This window comes from Magnolia sinica, chromosome 4, assembly GCF_029962835.1.
Source record: "Magnolia sinica isolate HGM2019 chromosome 4, MsV1, whole genome shotgun sequence".
In the NCBI taxonomy this organism is placed as follows: Eukaryota; Viridiplantae; Streptophyta; class Magnoliopsida; order Magnoliales; family Magnoliaceae; genus Magnolia; species Magnolia sinica.
The window spans coordinates 20408554-20435023 of record NC_080576.1 but is presented as its reverse complement, the minus strand read 5'-3'; the positions used below and the strand labels follow the sequence as shown (position 1 = coordinate 20435023).

The following is a 26470-nucleotide window of genomic DNA, read 5'->3' as shown; positions in this document are numbered from 1 at the left end:
AATGGTGAGGTCCATCAAATGAACGTACTGGATTCTCGAACAATGGACCCCACGTGTAAAGAATTGAAAACCTCAGCAAACTAACAGTTCCTCTACAAACCTAGACCAAGGGTGCGTTTGGATGCCCAATCTGATTGACTTGCACTTTCTAGTCAGTAGTCAAATAAAGTTAAAACAACCAAGCTGTAATTTCTTCCTCACCCATCATAGCGATTGTCTGGCCTCCAAATTGCAAAGTAAGAGCCCTCCAGTTAGTCGGTAGCTAGCAAATGTACAATTTAAAAAAAGGAAAAAAAAAAGAAAAAGAAAAGCCCATAATAGTCCACGCTTTAAAAAAGAAAAAGAAAAACACAAAGGATTTTGATTAATGGCTAGGATCTTCCAACTTGGGAGAATTTCAGTGTCTATCCGCCATCCATGGTTGGGCCATCATATTGATGATTTTAGACCACTGAACCATGGCCCACATGCACAACCTGAAAACCCAAGCAAAATGTACATGCTATGATGCAGGGACATGTTAATTTACAGCAGCCATATCAGTTTACTCCTCTATATGAGAAATGCTAAGGCTGAAATTGGCTGCACATGAGCCAACATAGCACACGTGTAAGATAGAGGCCGTTCATCAGGTAGCAAATAGTGTACATATGCCTGCCCCAAAATGAGGCCAGCTTCCTCATCCCCATCATTTTGGAAGGGAAAAAAAAAAAAAGAAAGGCCGAAGTTGGAAGCACAGGTATGGCCCACCAGATTAACCACACATATAGCATGTTAGGAGGTGTGATAAAATAATGAGAGACACGATATCTGCAACCAACTGATGATTCAACCCAGATGTCGTGAACGTGATCACGAGAGCCATCTCTATCCATATATTATCTGTTGGCTGTTTAGGGCACGACCCTGACCCTTATCTCAAGTACATCTTTCCATCCGGATTGCTATATTTTAAATGTGGGTGTTTTATTTGCTGGGCAGGTCCACTGTAAGACATCCATCTGTCAGACACTCGTGATTTACACCACGTGATTGGGCCCACCTGACGCCACCATGATCTCGACAGTTCATATGCTAACCCCACAAACAGAGATCATACTACAGTTGAAACCTTCTTTTATTTATTTATTTTGGCCGCGGGGGTGGGGGGATTTTATTTTTTTCGATTTGTTAATTTAACCCACTGAAAATTGAAACTGGAAGGTCAAACATCTAACTAGTCCATTTTCTCATCATGGCCCATTTATGGTGAGCCTCTCAGATGGACAGCACCAATCGCAGGCCCCCGAGTTAGTCATGCACATTACCGACTACATGCAATGTAACTGCAATTTGGAGACATCTCTCGGAAGCTATTCCAGAGACTTTGAGCTATTCTTTATTCTAGTATTAGATTTTATTTTATTTTATTTTTTTTAATTTTTTAAAAGAGAGGCTATTTTTGGTTCTTCAAGTAAATAGATACAAAAAGGATAGTGAATTGTGTTAGAGAAATCTGTTTAGAGCTAGAATTGTTGTTGAATTACCTACCAAGAGAGTTTCTGGCAGTTGGATGATCGCCACATGGCTTCATCCTAGCCTATAGGGTTTTAGATCAATGCGAGGTTAAGTGCTCTCATTCCAGGGGATTTCTCAGGAGCTTTTCAAATCTTGAGGTTCTTCTAAGTATTGTGAAAGTCTCCCTAATAATAAAAAACATAAAAGAAATTATTATAAATTAATAAAAATAAATAAAATTTGAAATGATATCATTATAAAATGAATTTCCTTAAAAAGACCATTCCGCTTCTTTGCAAGGCTAGTCCATGTGATGGTTTTCTAACCTATATAACTAAAAGGTTCGAGGTGATGGTGTCTATAGGTGTACACGAACCGAGCTAGCTCGCTCAACTCGACTCGAAAAAGCTCAGCTCGATTCAGCTCGATTTGAAGCTGAGTTCGATCTAAGTTGAGCTGATTTTTTGAGCTCGAAAATGAATTCCAAGCCAAGTTCGAACTGGCCCTAGCTCAACTCGACTCGGATCGAACCCAGCTCGAATCGAACTCGGATCGAACCAGTTCGGTGACTCGGTTACTTTGATATTGATGTTACTCACTGAGTGTTGACTCAAATACCTGTAAAACCATTGCTGCCATCTCAAATACAGTGAGATTTTGAAGGTGTAGTCCAGGTGTTTGTGAAAATGCTGCAATGGCGAATTTGGCTCGATCTTGACTCAAACTTGGCTCGAACTGGCCCGAGTTGTAGACCAAACCGAGCCGAGCTGGCCAGTCAGGCTCGAGGACCAAGCTGAGCCAAGTTCGACAAGTTTGAGCTGAGGTCAGCTAGTGGCCGAGCCAAGTTGAGCTGAGCTGAGCTCGACTCGATGTACACCCCCAATGGTGTCATCATCTTTTTAAAAAAAACATAAAAACATTTGATTAAATTTTAAATAAGTTCTGCTTAAATATCAGGATAATTTCACGATAAAATCACAAAAAAAGGGCCAATATTTGTTATGAAGATAATATTGTCTTGTTGTTTTCTTGCAAAAAATGCCACAATTTTCAAAATCTCGGCGATATTTGTCACAGTGATTATAGATAGCAGATGGAACCATAAAAGATGAATCTACTTTGTTGCTGTTAACATTTAAAAAACGAACACCACCCAATTTCCAAGAATAGGACTGAAAAACACAAACAATAGTCACAAAACTGAAATACTGATTTGCATCTGCCTCCTCATCCACATTCATAATTCCTATGTAACATGGCCTGCCACTTTCAAAATGGTGCACCACTGCCCGCCCACCCAAGCCCCTTACGAACCCATCTATGTATCTTTTCAGACCACCTTCCAAATGCATTAGACTCTCGCCCTTTTGTTGCTGCAGGCGGGGCACTTGTACTGCTTGATGTGCTCAGCCCGGGCGGGTGTGATCTTGACACACTTCCCATGGAACCACCTCTCGCAAATATCGCAGCAGATCCAGAACTCGTCATTCGCGTAGTTCTCCCCGCATGCTCCACAGAGCGTCAGCCCTTGCTCGTCTTCCTCTTCTTCCCCACTCTCCTCATCTTCCTTCGGCATCTGCATCTTTGACGCCTTCAACTGAGAGTCGGACGGTTTGGGTTGTTGCTGAAAAAGCAGCCCACAAAAATACAAGTGTTAAAAATCATATGATTTAGTTCTAGGGAATTCCATGGAAAGTGATCCAGAATACCATCTTGAATCTTACTTTGGAAATTGTAGAAAAATATATCAAATCTGTGGTGGTTTTAAATTGAGTTCAATAAGAAGTGGGTGCCGAAATGACAATGAAAATAAACATGCCAATGCTGTCTTCTCCATCACCACTACATAGAAACACTGCTGATTATTTATTTATTTATTTAAATGCCATGGAATGTTACAAACTACTCTTTAAAATTTCATGGTGGAACGTCAGAATATTTCCATATTTTCAAGTATTTCTATATTTTTCAGTTACTTCTATGAAAGGCAAAAGTTCCAATTTATGATCTGAATTTACGTTTCAATTGACAGCCACCCTCTTGCCATTTCTCAATGCAGTGCTATTTTTGTAACCTCGGAAAATATGAATGGGCCAACACATGAAACAGACTGTGAGCATGAAAGGTGGAGATTAAAAAGCACTTAAGACTCACCGTCTTTGAGCTTGACTTGCTCTTGCTGCTGCTGTTGGGAGTGGTGGCTGCAGATTTCTCCTTGGGCTGCTTCTTTGCGGTCCCAGTCACTACTTCAAATATGGTGGGAAGTTCATTAATCATGTGGAAGAGCTTCTTCCTGTAATTTACAGCTCCAATGAAGAAGAAAAACCTTGGTTGTCAAAGATGTTCTAGTAATTTAAGCATTATCGGCGTGCTTGAATGAAGATTTGAACTGAATACCAACTATTAGTCTAAGAAAAAGTGCAAAATGACCAAATTGTAATTTCATTAGCATTTGCATTGAGATTCAAGGCTCCCTTCCTCCCCATCTCCCTTTTCTCCTTCTTGGAGGAAGCTCAGAAACTAATTTTTCAAGTAGATCCAAGCCCAATATTTTTGGCACACAAACACACACCTATATCTATATGAGGAATGCTCAGTTGCACACCATTCTCCCGAGTTCTTGTGAGAACTCATTTCCGGTGATATGAGCCCAAAATCTGAACCATCCACATGATACACCACCCCATGAAACGCCTAGGGCCCAACTTTTACCCTGTTCCATAACTCTGGTGGGCCATGGCAAGAGAAAATAGTTTCCACCCTTTATTTGCCTCTCTCCTTCATCATGGCCCACCAAAGTTTTGGATTAGGGTAAAAGTTGGGCCCTGGGGGTTTCATGGGGTGCTGCATCACGTGGATGGTTCAGATTTTGGGCTCATATCACTGGATGAGTTCTCAAAAAAGTTCTCACGAGAACTCGTGAGAACTGGTGCACAGCCAATATATATATTGGTTTTCCAGGGGACCAATACCATCCTGGAAACTGATTTTTGGAACCTTGTCCACAACCACTTTTGCTACTCTGTGAGAAGGAAAGGCCTCAGACATCAACTAGAATATGACAGACTTCAGACAAATTCTAAAAGACCACTAGCCCCCCTTTGACAATATTGACAAAGTTCGGTTCTATAACACCCCCCAACACCGTACCCCCAAGCTAAACAGAACAAGGCAGGAATAATTTTCTAGAAAACTACTGGCAATATGGTTTGGTAGCATATCCTACTACCATTGCCCAACTCCATTATTTTTTACAACGGAAAGAGAAGTTCCTGAAGGATATCAATAAAACTCCACAGATCAACATTCAAACAATACAAGCTATTAACCTCAACAATAACAAGGAGACAATGTGCGAGCAGGAGCATGGTAGAGCCTATGCTTTTACTTGCATAAGATCATCATCATTATGGAGATTGGTTCTCCTACAAGGAGGTGGGGCCTTTTAAATTGAGTTTTGTGCCTTCCAAGATTTAGAGATTTTGTGCATCTTTTGAATGTAATTGTCTCTTTTGACCCGAGGCGTGCAAATGGAATAGCCAATTCCCTCATCAATACAGGATTGACGAGAGGGTCACTACTGGGTCATCCACTCCCCCAGCATTGATTTGCCGCCTTGCTTTTCATTTCTCTAATAAACTTGAATTTGATATCTTGCGCCTCATACGTAGCCCTTTCTTTTTGCCACCCATGTTTTCATCCCTCGCAAACTGAAATTTGATACCCTGTACCTCATACTCATACATAGCCTAATTTAACCCAGTTTCATTTACATTACACAAACTCAGGAAAAAAAAGAAGAAAAGAACTCAGGAAAAAAAAAGAAAAGAAAAGAAAATTAAAAACCACCATCATCATCCAAGACCAACCACAAAGAAGGGAGGAAAAAACAATCGAGTCATATCAATTTGAGGACCACTTGATTGATCACATTTAATCTGCTATATCAGTCGATGGACCTGATCCAAATCATCAACCAAGACATCTGAACAGTTGGATTGTTCATATCTTTGATCAGCCAGCTTTTGTGGCCTTTTGGTTGCATCAATTTTACCTAGCTTAAATCCTCGAATTAAAGCTGGTAGCATCTTCTTTGGTTCAATGACAGTCAATGGTGAAGGCCATGTTTAATCGACTACTCACCTGTAAGCTGGCGTGGCATGTCACACCATTCCTCTGTTTCTTTTCTTTTTCACTTCTCCTTGGTTCTCAATATTCAAGGTATCGACTTCCATTTCTTTTGCAACAACAGATTTGCAGATCTTAACGATTGAAAGGTTGACCATGGCTTCATGCATGGCTGTTGAACATCTTGCAGTCATCATGTTGTCATCTTTGTCACCATCGACCTACGTCATGTGCAATTTGATCATCATTGAGACAGTACCATGGTGCTGATCTCTGAATGGTTTCACAGTATAGTCAAGAAGCTGTCCATCTCCTTAACCATCGAGTTGCAAGCATTCTATTTCTACAATCTATTGATCCCTTCCACCGGCTCATCCATCAGGCGTCAACTGAGCTTCTGATTTGACTGGAAACTCCTCTAATCTGGCCATTTTCACCCATCAATAGATCTATCCATGGCAGTGTTTTAAATAGCTTCGCTACATACACTATGTAGCATAGCTTAGCCTTAACGCCATGTAGCTCATGAAAATAGTTTATGTCACATGTAGCCTATGCTACATGCTAATTTTGTACACTCTAAACGCTACATAAACTATGGTACATGCCGTGTAGCTTACACTACAAGTTCTTTTTCACTAAAATATTAAAATCAATTAATGTTTTCAATGATTAATTACATTTTTTAAAAATAAAAAATTGTTATTCTTTCAATGATTTTAGTAATAGTATTAAATCATAGCACTAAATCACTTAGGATGCTCTTTCCTTACCTTTATACTTAATCTTTGCCCCTTTTTCCTAGTAGTTTAGGATATCTTTGGTTGCACCAAATGTCATTGCTAAAATCTAGAAGTAGAGTGTAGCTTACAATACACGCTATGTAGCTTAAGCCTCGTGCTTCAAAGGGGTGAATGCTACACACTACACATGATTTGCTATTTAGAACACTGATCTATGAATCCATCAACTGATCCTACATTGGGCTTCTCTCAGTGTGTTTCACATTTTCAGTCACATTTGGAGGAAATGAATACTCTTCAATCGACAGTGACTCTCACTCTAGTATTACTTGCTCCAGATAAAAACAGAAAGGCGTTGTTCTGGACAAGCATTCCATCTGAATACTCTGTAGTTCATGGTTGAAGTGATTGTAAATACACTATAGCCTCTTGATTTAGGTTCCCGATTTAGGTCTGGATGAGTCCTGATATCATGGCTGAATTTTTGTGAGACGTGACTGCTGAAATTTTGTTTGAGAGTGTAAATAGAGGGTTTGGCGGTTTCCACAATCAGAGGTGCAAGGTTGGGTCAGGTTAAGGGGGGCCCCTCAGCCGACTCATATAAGAATCAGGTCAGATTTTTAGACCCAGACCCAACCCATTAAAATTCAGTTCAGGTCTGGGTCAGGTCCCAAGTCAAAAGTAGCCGATCCATTGATTTAATCGGTCAGGTCTGGGTATAGAAGGACACGGACCTGACCCATTTATCACATGGGTCGGGTCCGGGTCGGGTATGGGTCGAGTCTGGTTGAGTGAAGAAATTAAAATTGAGTTTTCACACAAATAATGTTCTAAACCATCCAATTGATGGTGGCTATCAATTTTGATGGAAAAGAATAAAATGGCAAACATTCAAATTCAATGGATAAATAACATGTTTAGATTAGTCCAGTTAGTGTATTTTTTTGTATATTCTCCATCAACAATGGGGCCCACGACTTGCAGGGCCTAGATTGTCACAAGTAGAGGATTGGTAACCCTGTTTTGGAAAAAGGTGGTGAACTGTTGTTGCAGTTTAGCCCAAAAGAAAATAAAAAACACAGGCTTAATTTGACTAATTTTCTATGGGTCTGGGTCGGGTTCCATTTTAGCATGACCAGGATGACCCAAATCCAACTCGTTCGAAAATTGAGTCCTGATTGTGTCAGGTTGGGTTGATTTGACAGGACCCAGACCCGACACACTCAGTAATTTGGGTCAAACTTTGGATCCAAACCCAATTGTTGGGTCGGGTCCAATGACCCTCTGGTCGACCCGACCCATTTGTACTCCTATCTATGATTGATTGTGGGTTTAGAACTTTGGATAGGGGCTGATTTGTTGTACGACTAAAGAAATAAGGCTGACGGGTGTATGGTGGAGAAGTTTTAGTGTTGGATCGGCTGAATTTCTGTGGAGGGATAGATCTAGGACTAGGTGTTAAAAGTTTAAGAGGTCAAGATCTTGGGACAAATCTAAAATTTAGAGTTGGGGTTAGGGTGCTGACCTTAAGATCTAAAGTTCTCATAACCGTACAGTTGAATTTGTAATTGATCCAAGGGTTTAGGATTGGGTACAGCTAAGATTTAGGGCAAAGGAAGGTGGGTTTGGGGGATGGAAGGGGGCAGTGGCTACAATTTACTAGGTTTTGGGGTTTTGGACAAACAAGGGGAAAAGAAGTAGACAGAGAGAACGAGAAAACCCTCAATTCCAAGAGCAGAACTTGTTTAAATACCAAGTTGACATAAAGGTCATTCGACCGATTGATCTGTAACTTTATTTTTGACAAATCTTGAGCAACAAGTGTTACAGATTAGCCATCAATGAAGAAACAAAGGGAAAGTTCCCAATACTCCACTAGCCGTAATGCTAGTGATCGTACACCCACCCCCACCCCATCTTCTACCAGAGAAAAGTAGAAAAGCAACAAGCTATATTTTTTTTCTTAGATATATAACAAGTTACACACACCCCATAAGGAGTCTAAATAGGGAAGAAAGATAAAGGAAGTCCTAATGGAAATGAGAAGACTAAAATGCCCTTGCTTATGGGTTTTCTACTTTTCTTAATGAACCATTAGTAGGGGGACTCTAGTCATTACAATTATTAAAGGAAACGTAAAATTAAAACAAAACAATAATGACACTAATCCTAATGGTCATTTGATCATAGGGTTCACATGTGTGATCAAATATTCAGAATGAGCCATGAGTAGGCGGACTTTAGACATTACAAATTATTAAAAGAAACATAATAAAACAACACAATAATGGTCCTTTGATCATAGAGTTCACATGTGTGATCAAATGGGGCCCACTTTGAACCTCTTTTGATGGCAGATAAGGTCTCCTTAGCACAGATAAGGTTTTTTTTGCAGCCAGAAAAAATAGGTCTTTTTTCGGTTAAATTGTTCTATAGCATCCTCTCCAGTCAAATGCAGTCAGCAGAAGATGATCCGTTTGAGCAAGTTTGGAAGCTTCAAGTTCCCCCAAAGATAGCAGCTTTTGGTTGGTTAGTGGGTAAAAAGAAGGTGCTGACGATAGACAATCTCAGAAAAAAGGGAATGTGTCATATTAATATCTGTCTTTGTTGTATGGCTGATGAAGAAACGGTGGATCATCTCTTTATCCACTGTCCTCTCTCCAATCAGATTCAGAATTACCTCCTTTCTCGTTTCAATGTCTCCTGGGTTTCCCCATGCTCACCCGCAGTTTTTTAAAGTGTGGTATCCATCTACGTGTGGAAAGCAAAGATCTTTAATCTGGAGAATTTCTCTCTTGGCAGCTTGGTAGGCAGTGTCGGAGGAGAGAAATGCTAGATGTTTTGATGGTATTTCCAATTCGTTCAAGAGCATTATGCTTAGGGTGATTTCTTTCGTAGCAGATTGGACTTCTGCTGTTATTAAGCTGCAAAGTTGTAATTTATCTTTTTTGGGCTCTAGTTGATCCACTCCCTCAGCGGATCAGCTATCCTTTCTGTTTTGTTTGTCTTTCTTTGTTTTTTCCAATAAAGTTATTGTTACCTCTAAAAAAAATAAAAATAAAAAAATTATTAGCATATCCCTTGTATTTCTCATTCTTGTGGGCAATGATTGGTCTGACCTTTTAATGCATACCCTTCATATGCTTTGCAAAAATCCAGAGAATACTGGCTCCCTGATTGTGAGTGGTAGAGGTACCAAATTGGTAGGCTATCAATAGAAGGAGAAAGAAAATTGTTATCTAAAAACTAAATTGATAAAAGAAGGAAAGTGGAATGTTGGGGACGATGCAAATGTTATGTGAATGAGATGGTGGCAAAAGACGTTCTAGGAGTATTAAGAGGGAAAAGTCAATCATAGAAGGAAAATTAAGGGTGAAATGACGATGTACAAAAAGATATTAATGAGAACCATTCATGTTTCAAAGCCTGACAAAGGACTAGAAACAATGAACATCTTGCACAATACAAAAATGCCAAAAGATTGCTTCGAAAGTAGTGAGGCTAAACTCAAGGCTTATGATGGTCTTTATAATAGATCGGGGACAAGACAAGGTAAGAAAGATGTCTTCGAACTTGAAAAAATGAAAGTGAGGAAAAGTAGGGACCTAGATCATAGTAGATGCATTAAGAGCAATGACTAAAGGGTACTAGTCAAGGATAATGGGGTCAATCAAAGGTGGAGAAGTTATTTTCATAACTTGCTAAACAGCAATCACTTTGAAAGCATAGGGATAGAAGGAATCATAAACTCAAATGATGCCAGAGTGCATAGATATTTTCGTAGGATTAGGATATATGAAGTAAAAGTAGATTTAAGACAGATGAAAACATGAAGGGCCTCAAACCAGATGGCATACCAATTGAGGTATGGAAGCATCTGGCAGATACTAGGTTATTTTGGTTGGCGAATTAAACAACTTTATAAGTTTTTTTTAGTTATAAAAAAGGGAGGATAAGTAATTAGGTACAATAGTACCTATTTATAAGAATAAAGGAGACATATAGAGCTCCACTAACTATGGTGGGATTAAACTTGTGATCCATACTATGAAACTTTGAGAAAGAGTGATTGAGAAAAGACTAATGCATGAGACAAATGTATTGGGAAATCAGTTTGGTTTCATGCCAGAGAGGTCTATCACTGAAGAGGAGGAACAATCTCCACATGGTAGCATCTTTCTCCAACTTAGAGAAAGCTTATGATAGGGTCCCTAAAGAGTTAATTTGGTGGGTGTTGGGAAATATAGGAGTTTCAAGAGCACATATTGACATGGTTAAGGATACATATGAGGAAGCAACAACAAATTTGAGGATTACTTGTGGAGAGATAAGTGAGTTCCCAATTAATGTAGGCTTGCACCAGGGGTCGGCATTAAGCCCATGTCCTTTCGCATTGGTTATGGACAAGTTACAAAGCATTTGCAGAAAGAGATCCCATGGTGTATCATGTTTGCAGAAGGCGTAGTTTTGATTGACAAGACAAGGGAGGGTATACATACAAAACTAAATTTATTGAGAGGTATTTTAGGATCTAAAGGATTTAAATCTAGTCAAACTAAAGCAAAGTATATGAAGTGCAATTTTAGTAACAACAAGAGTGGAAATGAGGATTTACTTAAGATTGCTAACAAAGAAGTCTCCCAGATCTCGGGTCGAGAACGATGTTGCCAATAGAATTCAAGTGGGTGGAAGAAATGGAGATGTGCCTCATGAGTTCTGGGTGATCGTTGTGTACCTCCCAAACTGAAGGGAAAATTTATTGGATAGCTACAAGACTAGCCATGCTTTATGGGACAGAAAGCTGGGCAATTAAGAAACAACATGTTCAGAGTATGCGTGCAACTGAAAATATGTTGAGATGGATGAATGGCAAGGATAGAATTAGAAATGGGGGAACTTAAGAGTAGCACCAATTAGATGAGGGAAACTAGACTTAGATGGTTTGGCCATATGCAAAGGAGAAAAAAAATTTGCACTGGTTAGGAATGATTTGGTACAAGTTGAAGGTTCTAAATGGTAAAGGAGAAGGCCCAAAAGGATTTGAGTGGGGGCGGTAAGAAAAATTAAAAATAAAAATAAAAATCTTGAACTAACTGAAGTTATGGCCCTTAATGTGTGATACGGCGGAACAGGATTTGTGTAGCTGACCCCAATTAATTGGGATAAGGCTTAGATGATATTGAGACTCAAGCCCATCAACAATTTAGAAATGGGATAATCATGCAGCGTGATTTACAGAATTGTTGTAAGCAAACTCTACTTGGTCAAGAAAAGACAAGGTCACGTGTACTTAAAGGATTCCCCAAAAGGCATTGCAATAGGTTTCTAAAGCTTTGGTCGGGCACCTCATGTTAAGCATCAGGCTGGGAATGGTATGCACTTGAAAACTTCAACTTTGCTCCCATCTTGGCCCAGTGTCTTCCAAAACTAACGCATCCATTTGACATCCTAGATACGATGGTCTTAGGAACTCCATGCAATCGGACCACTTCCCTAAAGAAGATATCGCGCATAGAATCCAAAGTCCTCTTACATAGAATAAAGTGAGCCATTTTGGAGAAATAATCGACCACAATGAAAATGGAATCACGAACAAGCTATCTTTGTGTGTCAAGATTAGCATTTTGCTTGCACCATTTACCAAGCTAACATGCTCGGCACTACCCAACTATGATCGTGATTGTCCCTTATTCTTGGCCAACAGAAAGTCTTTGACCATCAAAATCATCCTGTTCACACACCAAAATGACCTCCAAGGCCTCCTAAGTGCAATTCATGCACCAACAACCCTTGCAACTGGCCCTTTGGAATGAACAACCTCGTGTCACAAAACAAGTAAACTGTCATGTCATGCAAAATGAGGATAATCAGTAACAACTCCCACCGTAAAAGCGGTGAAGAGATTTTCAAACCCTCTATTAGTAGCATAATCTCATTTTTTCCACTAATCCCACTACGGAAACGATAAGTAGGAAAGAGATGTTTTTCTTACTAAACACATCTACCACCTTATTCTCCACACTTGATGATGCTTGAGGTTGAAAGTAAACTCCTAGATAAAAGCACTCCATTTGGCATGTCGTGTGCTTGGTTTCTTCTTGGAGTTTAGGTACCTCAAGGTTTCATGGTCACAATGGAATACAAGCTCTCGATGCACAAAGTAATACCTCCAATACTATAGAGCTTGCACCACAACATAGAACTTGAGGCCATACGTATGTTTCCTCGTGTCATTGAGCTTCTCGCTGAAAAATGCGAGTAGATGTCCCTCTTGGATAAGGACTACCATCTTTCCCCGGATTTCTTTAAATGCAGCACTTACTGCTTTGATTGCAACTAAGATGGGGACAGATCTAGAAAGGAAGAATCAAGAGATAAAAGGGAGACGTACAAATCTGAGGCAACGAGGGCTCAGCAGGGAGAAAGGGGCCAGAACTCGACAAAAATCTTCATAACAAAAACAAAATTATATAGAACTCAGCATTTCTATGCAAAAAGAAGAAGAAGAAGGCCAATATGCTGAAATATCACGGGAACATAAACCAGTCCTTCCCTAACAAATCATAATGAACTTCAATGATAAGAACGCCACAGCCCGCTCTTGTTTACAAGATAATGTTGTAATTCAATAAATAAATTTGGGACCTGTTTCCGTGAGGGGCAGTGTACCCTATCCATTTCGTTTCGAGCAGGAGACAAAATGAAATCAGGTAATGGAGCTTGTCTGATGTGTTTTCACTTTCATCCGGAACATTTTGAACAAACCAAAGACCGAACTTTTTTTGGATTTAAATCTTTCGAGATGAAATTTCTTCAAGAAATTGGGATTCACCCCTTATCCAAATAGGCCCTTAATGGCAGCTACGTATTCTGAAAATCAAAAGTCAATTGTCAACAAGAAAACACAGCAAGCTTACATCAATTTCATGAGGATTTGGATCTACATTTCATTCAATAATACCAAAACAAGAATGCATTCCCCACAGAGCTAACCAAAAAAAAAAAAAACAATCAAAATATGATATGAAAAAAGATGTTGAAACCAGACCATGCATCAGCCAAATAAACCCACATCAAAATGGACTCGAAATTATAATCATATCCATTATAGTTGTGTGATTCCCAGATCTGATCTCTACTGTGTTACACGCATGATCTTTTACTACCTTTTTAGACTTCTTAGTAAGCATTATGATACTTACAAATATTAGTTAAAGTTCAACATCCATATTTCAAATGCTATCATCCAAATAGTACCCTCCTATGAAGTCTCTTATAATCAATTTTGCATCTTATCATATGCTCTTTCTATTAAAATTCAACATTGGAACAATCATATGGTGGTACCTAATAATATAAAGATGCTTAGATTGTTCCCTCTTTTCATGATTCTTAAATGATCTATAAGAGGGAACTTGTACGCCTTCCTCCCAAAAAAGAGCATTTATTGACCATCTAAAAAGCTATACAGGATCTTTTGCTCTTTACCAGAGTGATTCTGAAACTCAGAAGATGTGTTTTACCAAGGTGACTCTTAATCTTAGAAAATGCTATTTACCATAGTGACTCTAATTCCTCCCTTACTCCATCTCTATAGCAGAGAACTTTCATTTATTAGAGCAAAGGATGCAACCCAAAGGCCCTTACAAACAGATAGAGTATCCATGAGTCCAAACTACAAATAAGCAAGGCAATAATCAATCAACAAACGAGACATGCGTGAATTTTCAAACAACTTCCTGTTTCTTTAACAAGAAATGCATTTCAAACAACATGGCATGCACTTTATGCTTCTTTAAAAGCATGACACAGCTTCCCATCCAAATTAAGTGATAATAACATGTTATACAGGATCCATATGAGAAACAATGGAATACCCAAAGTACAGAATGTAAATTCCCTCTATAGTGGAGAACAGAAAACAAAAGGCACTGATCAATTGGTCAAATCACCAAAACACGAACCACCATCAAAGATATGCATGTCTATCTAAACATAACTATATTAAGAACAAAATGTGGATTGCCTCAACAAACAGCACAGACCTGAGAAACAATAAAATAGCCAACAAAGATTGTAGAATGCCTCTACGAAGGACTGTTTGATTGTCAAAACCACCAAGGCATGCATGATATGTGAACATTAGAGTATTTAGAAAAGAAGATGGAATAGAAACCACTGATGGATGCACCTCCTTAGAACTAAATTGCTGGAGCCTTACATTCCTCGGAACATAAAATTGCTCATGTTTTCTTTTATTTTATTTTCTTGCTTTTTTTAACAGCATATTGGGGCCGATGTACCCAGGAATATATGGAAGTAAAGACATTGTAGATGCATATACTGCCTCAGTATATGACTAACAAAAGAATCTAAACACAACATTTTGAACGAAAAACAACCAGTAAAAAGTTACCTGTCATTTTTGTCAAATGCAAATCGTGCACCAAAATAGAATGCCACAGCAAGTAACCACGCATCACTGTGAACTGCCACTAGCGATAACCAGTCCTTTTCTTGCATCCCATCCCGAGCAAAATTTATTCCAAGTGCTGGCTCAGGAAGCTCTGGAGGCACCTCCTCAGCAGGTAGGTTGACTTCCCAAGTTTCATTTGGAAGTCCATATAAACACAAATTCTCTTTATCTGTGAGTCACCATGAATGTCGTCAGAAACGTATAATATAAAAATAATAATAATAACAAATGAGAAGCATATGGAAACTGATCTGGTGAAGCAAAGTTGAATCTGTAGCACCATGTGAAACCTTGGACTCAACTTTGAAATCTTTAGCTGTGAGTTTGACTCACTGAGCTTCTTTTTTTTTTAATTTAATAAGTGGTTGATGACAATAACAATAGCATTTTGTATGCGACTAGTATGAATCTATGAAAAGATTCTCTTCATAAACAGGCCTATTGAGGCAAAATGAATGCATGACAATGTTCAAAACCTCTTATTGGACTCGGAAACCCATCTTCTATCACTGAGTTCATCTCAGTTGTGCCAATTATTACTTTTCTTTTAATTTGTTGTTGATAGTAATGTTATTTTGTATGCTATTATCAAGAAACAATCCTATGCTCCCAAACTAGATTAGTTGTTGTGTTCCTAGATGCATATGGAAGCATGGACTGTCCAGTCAAACCATTTGAACCATCCATCGGGTGTGCCCCATCCCACATTTCATGACCGCGCCAAAAAAAAAAAAAAATTTCACACTGCCCTAATGATCCTTTCCATCCAAAAGTTGAATTCATTGTCTTCCTCATCCACCCATTGGGTGCGCCCCATCCCACATTTCATGACCATGCAAAAAAATCACACTGCCTTAATGATCCTTTCCATGCAAAAGTTGATTTCATTGTCTTCCTCATCCACCCATCAGGTGCGCCCCATCCCACATTTCACGACCACGCAAAAAAATCACACTACCATAATGATCCTTTCCACCCAAAAGTTGAATTCATTGTCTTCCTCATCATCATCTATGCCTTGTCCTAACTAATTGGGATCAACTACATGAATCCGGATCTGCCATTCCACTCTATCAAGGGCCGCAGCATAAATTCCAAAGTTCAACCTTTTTTCAAAATTTTATTTTCCAATTCATGGATGGATAGGATTTAGAGTAGGCATGGTAGTATGGAAGCATATCTTTCAAAATGTTAGCACGTATAAACAACCAGGAAGCAGAAATGAGTACAACTCTTAAGCATTATTCAAAGCAGGAGCAAGACCTTGGTAGAGGGTTCATGCAACTAGGATCCAAAAATGCCACAAGTATTGATAAAATCACTAAAGATAATAAATCAAGCTTTTTTAAGAGAAATGTGATGCAGCACAATTAAACACTTGCTCTAAAAGCCCGAACTGATAGAGCATGGCAAATTAATCCATTTATCTCATAGCCCAGGCCCCACATCCATGGGTTAGGTTCTCAGCCGAACCCTTCTTGTGGGCTCCAAATCCATGGGTTCCGTCCCTTCGCAGGCCCCAAATCACATGGTTTCTACGGGCCGCCCACCCCGAGTGTGCCCCCGTATCCCACAAGTCACCTCACTCGAGCCCGGTGTGAAAATGCCCCCGCATTAAAATGGCTTTGGGTATTTAGGAACTCTTTAGAGAAATATGTATGGGTGCATGTAACAGACCTGACTAGCAGACCTGTGTGATTTACAAGGTGGGACAGGACCCCATGATTGACATATTGGATATCATATCCATGCACACTTCTCCTCCAAGTGTCTATTCCACAAGACCAATTATCTCCTCCTCCGACTAAATTGTGGAACCCACTGTAGCTATGTCACTGACTGAAAATCATATCAGCTTAACAATTGTAACCTGTGATTTGGTGGACTAAATTGTGGAACAGCTAAGTCACTGTTCGAAAATCATAACGGCTTAACGATTGTAACCTCCAATTCAGGGGCCGTTGGATAGTTTTCATTTTTAACCCTCCAATGACGTCCACCAATCTGGTAGTCAGGTAATCAAATATGCCTAATTTTTTGTTCATGAGACATCTGAAATGTTATCCATGATTTGGACAATTTAGGCTGATTAGTTAGATGCCACTGATGCAATTTCTAACTGCCCGTGTATCATCCATCATGCTGCCAGAGTATCAAAGGTTTGCGTCCGTTGCTAGTTGCTACTCATTGGCTGCCAACGGGACCCGATGAGGGTCCTATGATCGGAGTGATTTTTTAGAGATGTGTTCCATCCACAGGGGCTCACATGTTGACTGCTCCCAGCTTACCTCACATGTTTGGGTACAGATGGTTCTTCGGGGACATAGCTAATGCATGTATGAGGTTTTAGCTCAAATTATGAATTAGCAGGCTCGCTTTTGTGGGCCACCTAATGCTTGGAATTGTCTAATTTTTTTAACAATGTTGTACTACAATGGGCTCAGCCCAATGATTGTCTTACATGTTACACATGTGGATCATGTCGGCATATTTAATATGTTTTACCTCTTCAGGTTTATTCTCCTGTGAATATACACATTCCCGACAGCTAATTCCTAACATCCAATGCACAGTTTCCAGATTCCACAGAATGAATTCCAGGTTGCCAAACACAACCGACAGACTGAAATTCTCAGGGAATCCAAATCCTGGATTCGTTAGTAATTTTTCAATTCCAGGTTCCCAGATGACCCCTAAATATCAAACTCTTATAACACTAAATTCTGAAAGATTAAATGAAACCCAAAACAATGTATATAGAAAACAGCGCGAAGTTGTTAGGATTGATCCACACCGCATAAAGAATTCCATAAGAAAATAACATTATTAACAGATAAGACATGAAATTGAAACCCCAAAACCCGTGTATGGAGAAAAAGCTCACCGGGATCGCACTGCTGATAGAAGCTCTCAACGTCTGCAATCGAACAGAAACACCAGAAATCAAATCAAGGATGGGAGAAACGGAAGAAAATTGAAGAGAGGAAGACAGAAGAATAGAGGAAGTTCAAACCGGAGGTGAGCGCTTTGATCATTCCAGCCCTTCGGCCTTTGAAATCCTTGAAAACCTCCTCCACCGTGCGCTGGCTGTACGTCGCTCCTTCCATTCCAGGAAAAAAGAAGAAAATGCCTGAGAGTAGAAGATGAAGGAGAGAAGAGAAAGAGAGAAGGGAAGAGAGGGAGAGATTAGGCTTTTTGCCCTAAAAGAAAAGCAGAAGGAGAGGAGAAGGTGGTTGGAATCCGTTAGGGTTTTTAACAGTCATCTTCTACAGATGGAAGCGGATTGGGTTTTAGAGGGGCTTTTTTTTAATCTTTCGCTGCATCGAAACGGAGAGAGAGAGAGAGAGAGAGAGAGAGATTCGCTCTTTACTTTTTCTTGCCTTGTAGAGAGAGGGTTCTCTGCGCAGCCAGCGTATTAGAATGTGCGTTTGTCACGAACTGCCTTGACGGGAATTCGGTCGTTATTCGCGCGGGTGAGATGGGGAGGGGACCGTCGTGCGAAAGAGAGGCGAGAGCCGTTCATCTGGTAGAGCGTAAGGGGAACACTGCCTGACCACAAATCAAGCTGGTCCATTCGTCCGGTGGGGCACATGAGTTCAACGTCGAGATTAGGCCGTCAGTGGGTTGGGCACTTCAGGTAAAGATCCAACCGGAGGGGTCGGGCTCGGGGCAGTCGTATTTGGGCGGATTTCCTGGAAAGCCTTGCGCGCGAAGTTCCTGCGCTACGAAACAAGGTGGAGCCCACCGCGATGTCTGGGAGAATTCCACCCCGTCCATCCGTTTTTCGACATCATTTTAAGATGTTCGACCGAAACGAACCGAATCCAAGAGTCAAGTAAACCACCGGTGGAAAATTGGGAAATTGAAACCTTCCTAGCTCCGCTTGATGTTTAAATGACATCCGGAGGCTGATGTACCATACACCACCGAACTGGTGGGACGCGGATTAGCTACTGACAGGTTGATTAGCCGGACTTGATACTGAAGTGACGTTAGCAAGTTCTGTGAGCCCCACTATAATGTATGTGGTGTATCCACACTGTTCATACATTTAGAGATATTATTTAAGGGCGTTATCAAAAGAATGAAGCAGATCGAAAGCTTTTAGTGAACCCACTAAGAAAACAACGGAGAGAGTAATTACCACAGTTGAAACCTTCCTCAGGCCCACCATGATATTTATTTCAAATCTAAACTACTCACGGGTTAACACATACATGAACGAAAGGAAAACACAAGTATCATATTGCTCAAAAACTTTTATGGCCCTTGGACATTTTTAACGGTGGAAAAACAAATATCATATGGATCCAAAACTTCTTCGACTCCATAAAGGGTTTCAATGATAGACGTTCAATTCCTGCTGCTTTTTTGCTGTGTGGTCCACTTAATCATTGGATATATTTTATTTTTTATCCCAAGCCCTACCGGGCGCTCGTCAACTGGAACGGACGGTTTGGATATAACACATAGGACCCACATAACTTGGTCACGTCAACACACTAGCTAGGTCGGTGGTACGTGGTACACCAGCCAGTCCGCTTTGACATCCATCACAAACGTCGGCGCAGGAACTTCCTACGAAATTGTCAGGAAATCCGTGTGCCTGGTTCAGGTCCAGACACCACATTTGCTGGAATCGGATTCGGTAGTGACACTGCCAGGACCCAGCTCGGTACCGGTCGATAGTGAAAAAGCTTTGCGGGCCCACCATGATGTATGTGTTTTATTCATTCCGTACATCCTTTTTTTTTTTAATATCTGCCTTAATTTTGGGCTAATGCGCTAAAATGAGCTGGAAAAGTGCACGGATGGTGGGGATGAAACAGGAAACGGATTGGCTACTCCCCCTGCCCCCAGCCCCGTGGCGCTGGTCGGTGCTCTGTGGGCCCCACCATGATGTATGTGTTTCATCCATTCCGTTCATTCATTTTTAAAGATCATTTTAATACTTAATCCCAAAATTGAGAGATAAATAAATATCATGTGGACCACACCACATGAAAACAATAGTTAATGGATATCCACCATTAAAATCCTCCTAAGGCCAACTGTACTGTTTATTTGACATCCAATCCGTTGATTAGGTCATACAGGCCCAGATGAAGGGGAAAAAAAAAAAAAACCAGCTTGATCCGAAACTTTTTTGGCCACCAAAATGTTTTTAATGGTCGATACTCATTCAAAACTGTTTCCTGTAATGTGGTCCGTTTGAGATTTAGATATAACTCATCTATGGTCTCATGCCTTAATATGATCTTTAAAAATATATGGACGGCATGCATGAAACAAATACATCATGGTGGGTCCCACAGAGCAACGACCACCAGCCATCGGCTGGTGTCAGGGGGAGTAGCCAATCCCTTTACGATAAAACACATACCTCGTGATAAGCCCACGGAGCTTTTCCAACAGTAACACCGACCCGTACAGAGAGGGCTCACTGCCGAATCCGAATACGAATCCGAATACACATTTGCTGTATCGGACCCGATTTTAATCGGATCCAAGTTCAGGCAGTAGATTACCCATCAGAGCTCGTGGACCTGGCTTCGAGTCGGACTGGGACGGATGCATTCGGGAAGTTGGCTTTTCAATGCTTATTCCGTTGGGCAGAGGACCAAACGATGGTTCGCATGAGTGCACCCAAACGCACAAATAGGCTAGGGTTTGGCTTAAAACAGTTCTTCGGCATCAAACTTCCCTTTTAAGGCGCATCCAAACAGGTCCATCTCGATCATATGGGCATCTTGAATTTTGAATGCATTAAAGCTCGTAGTACACCAAGATCCAGACCTGAATATAACCAGATCCAATACAGATCGACAGATTAAAATAGCACGATTAGCAGAACTAAAACCAAGATTCGCTAAGGAATTTTGTCGAGCATCTAAGAGACAGTCAATAAAGGGATTTGATTCTATGACACAGTACATCTCCAAAACGCAATCCTAAGGCCACCCGAAGCAAGTGCAGACAGGGAGTGATTTGCAAGTTTGGGGAAATGATGGAATAGAAGTGGTTCACAAGAGAAGGCAACCCTGTGTGTTGACTTCTACATTCTATTTTACTTGTCGTCGATACATTGCTTTGATGGAACATCAAGTCCTTGAAACGAGTCGGAGCCTCTTGTAAATATCATTTATAAATAAAAACAGGAACAATTCTCCTATCAAGTGGGCCACACACATGCATTAAGTGAGAGTGTGAGATCATCCGTTGTCGTCCGTTGATTTCAATAGTTTAGGTAACCTAAGTTACAGAACATTTTGGTTTTTTTCTCAAGAAATATTGTTAGTGCACTTATTTGTACATTTATTTGTTAATCACATGAGTACATGTGTCAATGGGTTGGTTGAGCATTAAAGAGTGAAAAACGTGTAAATTGAGATGCCTTTGTGACCCTAACCTTATGCCTAAAACAATCTTAACCTCTAAATAATCATTCTTATATAACCTTATGCCTAAAACAATTTTAACCTCTAAATAATCATTCTTATATCAGTAAACCCTAATTTGATAATCCTTCAGCCTTAAGAAGCTTTATTGAAATATGCTCGGATAAGTTATAGAGATTCGGAGCTCTTGTAAAACAAATTGCCCAAAACAACAGGCTCTTGATCAAAGCTCAATCGATCGAAAGTCAAGCTCGATCGATCGAATATGGTCAAAAGTGTCCAACAAGCTTCTCAGAAAATTTTAGAAATACGTTGATTGATCGAAGGTTCGATCAATCAATTAACCTGGTCAATATTTACCCATTTTTGAGTCGTTGCAACTTATTGGCTAGACGGGGATATATGAATTTTAGGCATTTTGATGAAACTTTTGTGTCATTAGAACTTGGATAATTTCCCACTCTTAATCCATCTCATAATCCTTCAAACTTCTGAGATTTTACTCATATTCCTTGAGATTGCCACTTTAATAAGGATTCCAACCTCCATTATGAATATGCACTTAATCTCCACTGTTGATGCAAAAATCATATGCACTTAATCTCCACTGTCGATGCAAAAATCTAGTCCACCCGTTTCTGACCTTCGAGTCCCTCCACAGAAAGGAGACAAAGGAGACCCTGGCTAGAGCAGGGGATCCTCCGATGCCAAAGTCAGGCTAGGAATCTAGGTCTATTAGTATTGAGTGGTTTTGGGTGAGAGATTCTGCTTACATTTTACTAGAGTTGTACATGAGTCGAGTTGAGTCAAGTATTGCCCAGCTCGTGCTCGTGCTCGGCTCGCACTGCCAGACACCTAGCTCGTACTCGGCTCAGCTCGGCCTTCGAGCTCGGATGCCCAGCTCGTGCTTGGCTCATCCAAGTTTGAGCCGAGTTCGAGCAGAGTTTTCGAGTTGAGTTCGAGTTCAAGTCTTCAAGCATGTTTCGAGTATGAGTTTTCGAACCCTGCGATCCATCCATCTCAAAACAGAAGAATAAAAAAACAAAGCTCTGAAAATCTCAGCGTTGGAAGCCCAATAACTAGAAAAGCCAAACCATCTCCGGATCTCTGAATTATTCTTTAACGCGATCCAAGGCAGTTATTTCTGATGGAGGGATGGAATCCAAATGAAACTGAAATTCAAGACTTCAATGGTATATGGAAAGCAGCTGTAAAGGGAAGGCCTTAAAAGATGAAGCTAGAAACAAGAAATATATATCAGAGGTTTTGTCTTTCTAAAGCTCCTGGATCGTTTGTGGAATCCAATAGATTTGATTTTTCTTCTGGAAAGAAATAGGAGTTTTAGAAGGGTTTTAGGATGGATGGGATAAGGGAATTTCGTGGAAGGAAGGACGGACGACCTTCGAAGGGTGTTGACTGGGAAATGGTTGACGGCTGTCTCGTCTTCTCTCCTTGGGTCTGCAGAGACTGTTGGCTTTTCATGCATGTCAAGTTCTCTCCTTAGGGTTTTTTGTTTTGGAGTATATATATACCCCTGGTCGAGTTCTGAATCGAGTTCGAGTCGAGCCGAGTCGATTTCGAGTACTATTCAAGTCGAGCAGGGTTAAGCTCGTACTCGACTCGAACTCAATTCGAGCACTAAAAATCAGCTCGTGCTCGGCTCGAATTCATTTCGAGTCGAGTCGAGCGAGTTAATGAGTATACTCTGCTCGTGTACAGCTCTACATTTTACCATAGGCGGAGTAGTTATTTATAGCCTTTTGGGGGTGGTGGCGTATATGGTCATGGCTCTTAAATGGTGATTGCGTATCACGGAAGATATCTTCCTCCAGATGTGTCGTCATTGATTTTTCGAGATCCTCGCAAATATATCGGAGGATAATCCTATCATATATTAATATACTGCAGGTGTATTTGATTCCGAGGTGGTGGTCAATATCCAAGGCCGACCTCCAAAGTTGGTTCCCGAGGCCGAGGTTAGTATCCGAGGCCGACCTCTGAAGTTGGTAACCGAGGTCAAGTTCTTTGGTCGAGGTTGGTATCCGATGCCGAGGTCGGGGTGATTTTTCGGCCCTCAAGCAATCTATAGTCTTCAAGTCTATTCATTTGGCCAGTCCATTTTTACCCATAACAATAGCCCCCTACTTCCGAGCATTCTTCAAAAGCTCGGGAAGTTAGTTAGTGTGGACTGACACTGTGTAACAACTTGTGCCGAAGAGGTCGGGAGGTCGAGAGGTCGGACGAAGTAGGGCTAAGATCGATGAGTCAATTGTTTAGTGGTAGATTGTACACGGTAGAATTAATAGGAGGGACTTTTCTTCCCTTCAACTGAGAGAAGTCTTATTCGTTCCCATAGTAGGAGGCTAAGTACTCGGTACAAGGACTTTCTTCCCTTATATTAAGGAAAGTCTTTATTGTAGATCACACAGTCCGAGTAGTGTTACTAATTAGTGGTTCGACCTCTTCTCTAAGGATCAGACGACTAGTTGATGACTATTTTTCCCTTGCACTAAAGGAAGTACTAGTAGACCGTGTAGTTTAAATAGTCGAGAAATCATTTAAAAGAATTTTCTTTCCATAACCTGGGGAAGTTCTTTTATTGTAGAAGCCCATAAAGCAGTAGAAAACACAATAGTAAAATCATGAGCACATTTTTTCCTTTTAAAAATGGAGGTCGCTCTTAGTCGAGTAGGTCGGTTAGTCTATGTGCTTCTCAGTATCTGATATCGAGGTACGTTGGCCTCGGCCTTGGTCATCCTCTTTCTTTCTTTTGGCATTAACGGTAGAGGGCTCTTCGTTTTCCCTTCGCTTCCTATCCTCAGTCAAATTATTTCCTCTTTGAGCAGCTCTTCATGAACTAAAGAGTTCATCGGCATCGGACTATTTTTTATCTCGGTTAAGTAAGTTGGTGAGGGTAGTTCAGGGGTTCTTACCAATAGAGAAAATGAACTTTCCTTATTTGAGGCCGACTACCATGGCAGTCAAAGCTATCTGGTGGGAATAATCGTAGACTTGGATAGCTTTGGCTTTGAAACGGATGAAGTAGTCTCTTAATAGCTCGTCCTCCCTTTACTCGATCGTAAGAAGATGAGCTAATGACTTTCTTCCATCTCTCCCACTAATGAACTGTGTGAGGAAGGCTTTACTGAGCTACGAGAAGGAACTGATGGACCTCGGCTTCAGCTACATGAACTACCGCCGAGCGGCTCCTGATAAGGTCGGGGAGAATGCTCGGTATATGGCGGGGCCTGAGACGCCATAAAGCTTCATTCATGCTTTGAAGGACTCGAGGTGCTCGGCCAGATCAGCGGTTCCAGAGTAGGGGGTCATCTGCGGCATCCGGAACCTGGGTAGAAGCAGAGATACCATAATGTCGTCGGTGAATGGTTGTTCAATTTCTTCTAACATAGCCTCTTTTAAGGTCGGTACACGGGCACGGTAAGCTTGTCTGATGTCGTTGATTTACCCTCGAATTTTTTCGAGCCCTGCCTCTCAAGGGCCCTCTTTATCGGTCACTGCTTCGAGGGCTTTTCCACAACTCTTCCTCTTTGGAGCGAGGTGCAGGTTGAAGTCCACAAGCATGGCTGCTCCCAAAATGTGGAAAAGAGCCTGGGCTAGTAGCTCGAGAGGTCGCTTGCTTTTCTACGAGTTGACCGACACTTGAGATGGTGCAGTGGTAGCACCCTCCGCTACATTGCGACCGATGGGTGGATTCTGTCTCTCGAGGAGTTGCATGAGTCGATTCATGTCTTTATTCAAGGCTTCGACTAGGTTCTCCAAAGAGACTAATCGACTGCCTCGAGTGCGGGATCGAGGGGCGGGCGTTGGGGGAGTAGAGTCGACTTGTTGCTGGTAGGACTGGGCACCATGTTTGGCTGATGATTCAATAAGAGCTGGGATGGTTGTAGCAATGGCAGCTAGAGCTTTCTTCTTTCCTTTCGCTATTGTGGTTTTCTAGTAAAGCAGGAACAACTTTGATGTCATTCTCACGGATGGCACTAAACTGTTGATGCAAAAAATCTGATCCACCCTTTTCTGACCTTCGAGTACGTGTTCACTCCCCAAGTATAGGGTTGTGATGTAGTAATAAACTCGGTAAGACCGAGGTCGAATCCACAGGGACTGAAACTTGTACGTGTCCTGAAACTAGGTAGAAATAGAACTAGACTAAGATGCTATCTAAATCAAATAGAATTTAAGAAATAATTGTAGAAGAATTATCTAAAACTTTAAGGAATTCAGAGGAAAGGAACTAGGGATTCAGAGGATCCACTTGTAGAGATCAGGGAGATCTTATGCCTGCATCAAGGATTATGGAATTCAACTGAACTTACTTGATTTGATTTTCAAGAGATGAAAGGTATATGAATTAGAATGGATTCCATCACCAAACCATGCCCAGGAGACAAAGTAAACAATAGAATTAAACTAATTACCAACCAATCAACAATGTATGAAGATCAGGAAGGTACTGTCATCCTACCATGCCCATGAGACGATGGTGAACAACAGGGCCTCCTGACGTCATAAACATCAAAAGAGAAAAGAAATATTCAAAGCCATTGCAAACCCATTGTAATTTCAGTCACAACAGACCATTAAAGACTAAGAAAAATATTCATTTAATAATTAAACCACAATCAAGTTTAATTCACAATGAAATAATTAAATAAAGTCTCCCATCTCAATACAAGCTTCACCTCTTAGCCCTAGCTAAGAGGTTCAACCCAACATGAATGGGCTGGAACCAAAGAAAAAAAAAACATTAAAGGAAAGAAATAAAATAAAAGGAAAAGAAAAAGGAAACCTCTTTCTTCCTATCTCCTCAGCTTTTTCTCCTTTTCTTCTTAGCTTTTTTCTCCTTTTCTTCTGTTTTCTCCCCCTACGTGCAGCAGCACTATACACACTCCAGCCGTTCCAGCCTTCAAGTCTTCTTCTTCTGTTCCTCCCACCGAGCACAAAATCCAAAACCGAGCTCCCTGCTTCCCGTTTCCCCCTCTCTTCCTCTCTTCCTTCCTTTTATCCCTTGCTAGGGACGTAGGAGCGAGGTTGTTGTATTCGAAACGGAAACAAATTCGTTTACGCAGACACAGCTGACGCAGCCGAGAATTTCGCAGAAAAGTACTTCTGTTTAGCTTGAGATTTTGGACGACTGATCGTCAAAAATCGGAATCGGACTTCTTGGTGGGGTTCAGGATCTCCTACTCTATCATTTGAACGGTCTGGAT

The 26470-nt window shown here is 40.8% G+C and overlaps 1 protein-coding gene across 1 annotated transcript; it reads right to left on the bottom strand.

Annotated features, from left to right (window-relative positions):
- Positions 1–2593: 2593 nt before the first annotated feature.
- Positions 2594–18657, bottom strand: LOC131242705 (PHD finger protein ALFIN-LIKE 4). The gene is made up of 5 exons (XM_058241530.1): positions 17858–18657; positions 17729–17761; positions 14785–15013; positions 3652–3790; positions 2594–3121 (listed from the first exon to the last, which is right to left on the bottom strand). The coding sequence occupies exons 1-5, from the start codon at positions 17949–17951 to the stop codon at positions 2849–2851; spliced, it is 768 nt and encodes a 255-aa protein (XP_058097513.1). The 5' UTR covers positions 17952–18657; the 3' UTR covers positions 2594–2848.
- Between the last annotated feature and the right edge of the window lie 7813 nt (positions 18658–26470).